The sequence below is a fragment of the Wolffia australiana genome, chromosome 5 (assembly GCF_029677425.1).
Source record: "Wolffia australiana isolate 7733 chromosome 5, ASM2967742v1".
Lineage (NCBI taxonomy): Eukaryota > Viridiplantae > Streptophyta > Magnoliopsida > Alismatales > Araceae > Wolffia > Wolffia australiana.
Genome location: NC_135839.1, coordinates 17,807,661 through 17,810,686, shown reverse-complemented (window position 1 = coordinate 17,810,686; position 3,026 = coordinate 17,807,661). Strand labels below are relative to the sequence as shown.

The 3,026-nt window shown below is 42.5% G+C and overlaps 1 protein-coding gene across 1 annotated transcript; it reads right to left on the bottom strand.

The window, feature by feature from the left end:
• Positions 1–297: 297 nt before the first annotated feature.
• Positions 298–2,470, bottom strand: LOC144703146 (BURP domain-containing protein 3-like). Its single transcript, XM_078575240.1, has 3 exons — positions 2,154–2,470; positions 1,961–2,069; positions 298–1,406 (listed from the first exon to the last, which is right to left on the bottom strand). The coding sequence occupies exons 1-3, from the start codon at positions 2,187–2,189 to the stop codon at positions 580–582; spliced, it is 972 nt and encodes a 323-aa protein (XP_078431366.1). The 5' UTR covers positions 2,190–2,470; the 3' UTR covers positions 298–579.
• Positions 2,471–3,026: the final 556 nt, after the last annotated feature.

Genomic DNA, 3,026 nt, shown 5'->3' with positions numbered 1-3,026 from the left:
ATAAATTTTATTGCATAAGCCAAATTCCACAACGACAAGGGCTAAAAATTGCATAGTTTTTACCCCTATTTTCGGCTTATCAGAATCTATCCCTTTATGATTTACCATAATTAAGTTTTTTATTATATTTTTGAAATATCTACTTATAAAATTAAGAGAATATAAATATAATTAAAACTTCATTTAAATTACATTTTGAGATTTAGGATGAAAGAAACCTAGACGTACCGTTTTAATAAAAAAGATTCCTTATTTTTAATGTCGGAAAGGGGGAAGAAAACAGCCGATAAGCTCCGAGAAAACGTCGGCGTGTAGACTGCTAAAAGGCTGTCGGCGAAGATGAGTTGATATTAGCAGCAACCAGAAAACGAGTCTATTTATTTAGCTCTGTACCATCACAATTGGTCAATCTTCATGATAAAAGCACATCAAACTCTGTAAACTTCATTCTGTTTATTGCATACGAAACCTTCAAGTCGGGCATTTCCCACGCCCTCAGAAACACGTACAACGACAACGACACGTACAAAAGATACGACTTTTAATGGGTAATTATTCCCCGTCATCAACACCGAAATTTTAGGCGTCAACAGCCCAGACGACGTGATCGGTGGGGAGAAAATGGCACACGGGAACCGTGCCTGGCCTAATCTTGAGCAGCTGAAAAGCGATGTGTTTAGGGTTCCAGCTCGATGTGTCATTATGACAAACCACAACGGCCTCCGCCTTTGTTCCATCAGTTCCACTCAGCTTCACCAAGTAGGACTTAGTTGCGTGGCTGGCATGGCAGTAGTACACAGCGTACGCGTAGGGCTCAGCGTGACAAGCCACGGCCTTACTATCAGAGACCTTCTCAACACCGGACTGTTCTATAACGTAAGCCTGCTTCGGTGAGTTGGGCTTACTCACCTCCGTAGAAATCGCGTGAAGATCGCGAGAGCCAAGGCTGGCAGTGGCGAAGTCAACCATGGATTCTAACGACGTAGCGCAGTACTTAGTCTCTCCTTTTACGGGTTTCTCCTCGCATGTTTTTAGGGTTTGGCTTATGATCGCGGCCTCCTTGGAGTTGGATTTCAAGGAGAGGCGGCTAAGGACCTCGGAAAACTTGGAAGAGGAAAAGGGTAAGGAGTTAGCTACCGAGCGTGGGAGAAAGGCGACGTTGGGCGTGGTTTTGCCGAAATGAACTGTCATCTTGGAGCCTGGGAGAAGATCCTTCTCCAAGAAGAAGAGAGCTGAGCCCACGTTATCGTGGACCTGAGTTTTAGTAGCTGCATACTGATATATAAAAGGATAGACGTTGACTATGGTTCCAGTTCCAGGAGTTCCTACGGCAACTCCAACTCCAACTCCTGGGGTTCCCACGTTCACGACGACGCCTTGGCTGGTTCCCACTGTAGCCCCATCATCTGCCAAGGAAGAAAATTTCAAGCAAAAGTTAAACATTAGTTATCCCAGGAGCATATACGTGAAGGAGGTATAAGAAATATAAAACCATTGGATCGGCGGAAAGTTGAGCTTCAATATAACTAACCAATCATTTAAGATCGAAATCTAATACACCAATAACGAAAACATGCGACCACAAACAAATGATAGAAATAACGAACCATCTGCCAAGATCAAATCTAATACACCAAAACTCCTTGACGAGACTTAACAACGCATAATTCGATAGAACTCAATCGAGCCAATTTAAGGGGACTTAACCGCATACTATAACAAAACTTAATCGAACTCCCCTAAAGGTACCTAACCGCATGTAGTCAGACAAATAACAACACAGTTTCTATTAGATTTGTAACACAACCATTAACGAAGTTTTAAAATCGATACATACGACGTTATTCTCTGACTCCGTGTCTCGTTCTCTCTGTTTCTCCCTCCTCCTTTTTCTCTCTTCTCTTTCTGGATCTCGACTATTCTCAGGAAGCAAACCGTGTGACTTAGTGGGAGTAAAAACCTGATTGGAAACGCTGGCGCAGTGCGCTAGGAATGGGCGTGTGGGGCAAAACAGAGTGCCAATAGTTTTGAGGAGGTAAACTTCCAGCAGATACGCCAATGACCGCCATCTGTAAAAGAGATGATGTTCATTATCCTAAAAATGCTGAAAAATATAAAGGGGAAACTGGGACTTGACTCGAAATGCTGATTACCATGAGAATAGCGACGGTGTAAATAGATTGCGCCATGGAGGAGAACGGAGCAGAGTTAGCCTGTTTTGGGCTGTGGAGCGATTGGAGATCGATGCCATTCCTTCGAATGTAAACTTGGTTTTATAAGAGGTCCTTAATTGACTGGTCTGGAGTATTATTTGCTAGCTACGGGGTCGGTATTAGCTCATTATTGTCCGCTTAACTGCCCTCCATTCCCCCTTACCCGCCACTTTACGATTTTGGCGCTGGCTTCCTAAAAAGTGTTCACTGGATGCCTTCAGGCCTTCTGAACCTTGGAAGAGCTACAAAGGGAATGAAGACATAGAAACGAACCTTCTCGAACTAGTTGGAGGAAGGCTATTTTCTTCCCAGCGAGCCAGGCTATTCTTCATCGGATTAAAATGGTGTTCTCCGTGTCGGTTTACGTCTGAATGAAACCAACATGTTCTCGCCATGTGAATCTGGATAAGAATTCGGGGAAAGCTCGAGGAAATGTCTCGTATAGGGAAAAATTAATGCAATGAATGCACCGTATTCGTCACAAATTCAATATTGTAGGGAAAAATACTTGAGGATAATTCTGTATTATCCTCAAAAACCTTTGCAGGCTTTGCTCTGACGCCACCTCCATGATTCAAACCAGATCATATCTTCTTGACCTCCAATTCACTGATCAAGCAATGACGCTCGGAAGATTTTATATCACTCTATGTGCACCCACCAGACGGTGAGTTTCAATAAAATAATGGAAATACATTTTACTGTCACGTACATAATATTCCTTAAGGATACTTAGATCATGTTTATCACTATCTCGTTTAGTTTTCCAACTTTAATAAAATTCATATTCGAATGAGAACAATCTGGCAAGTA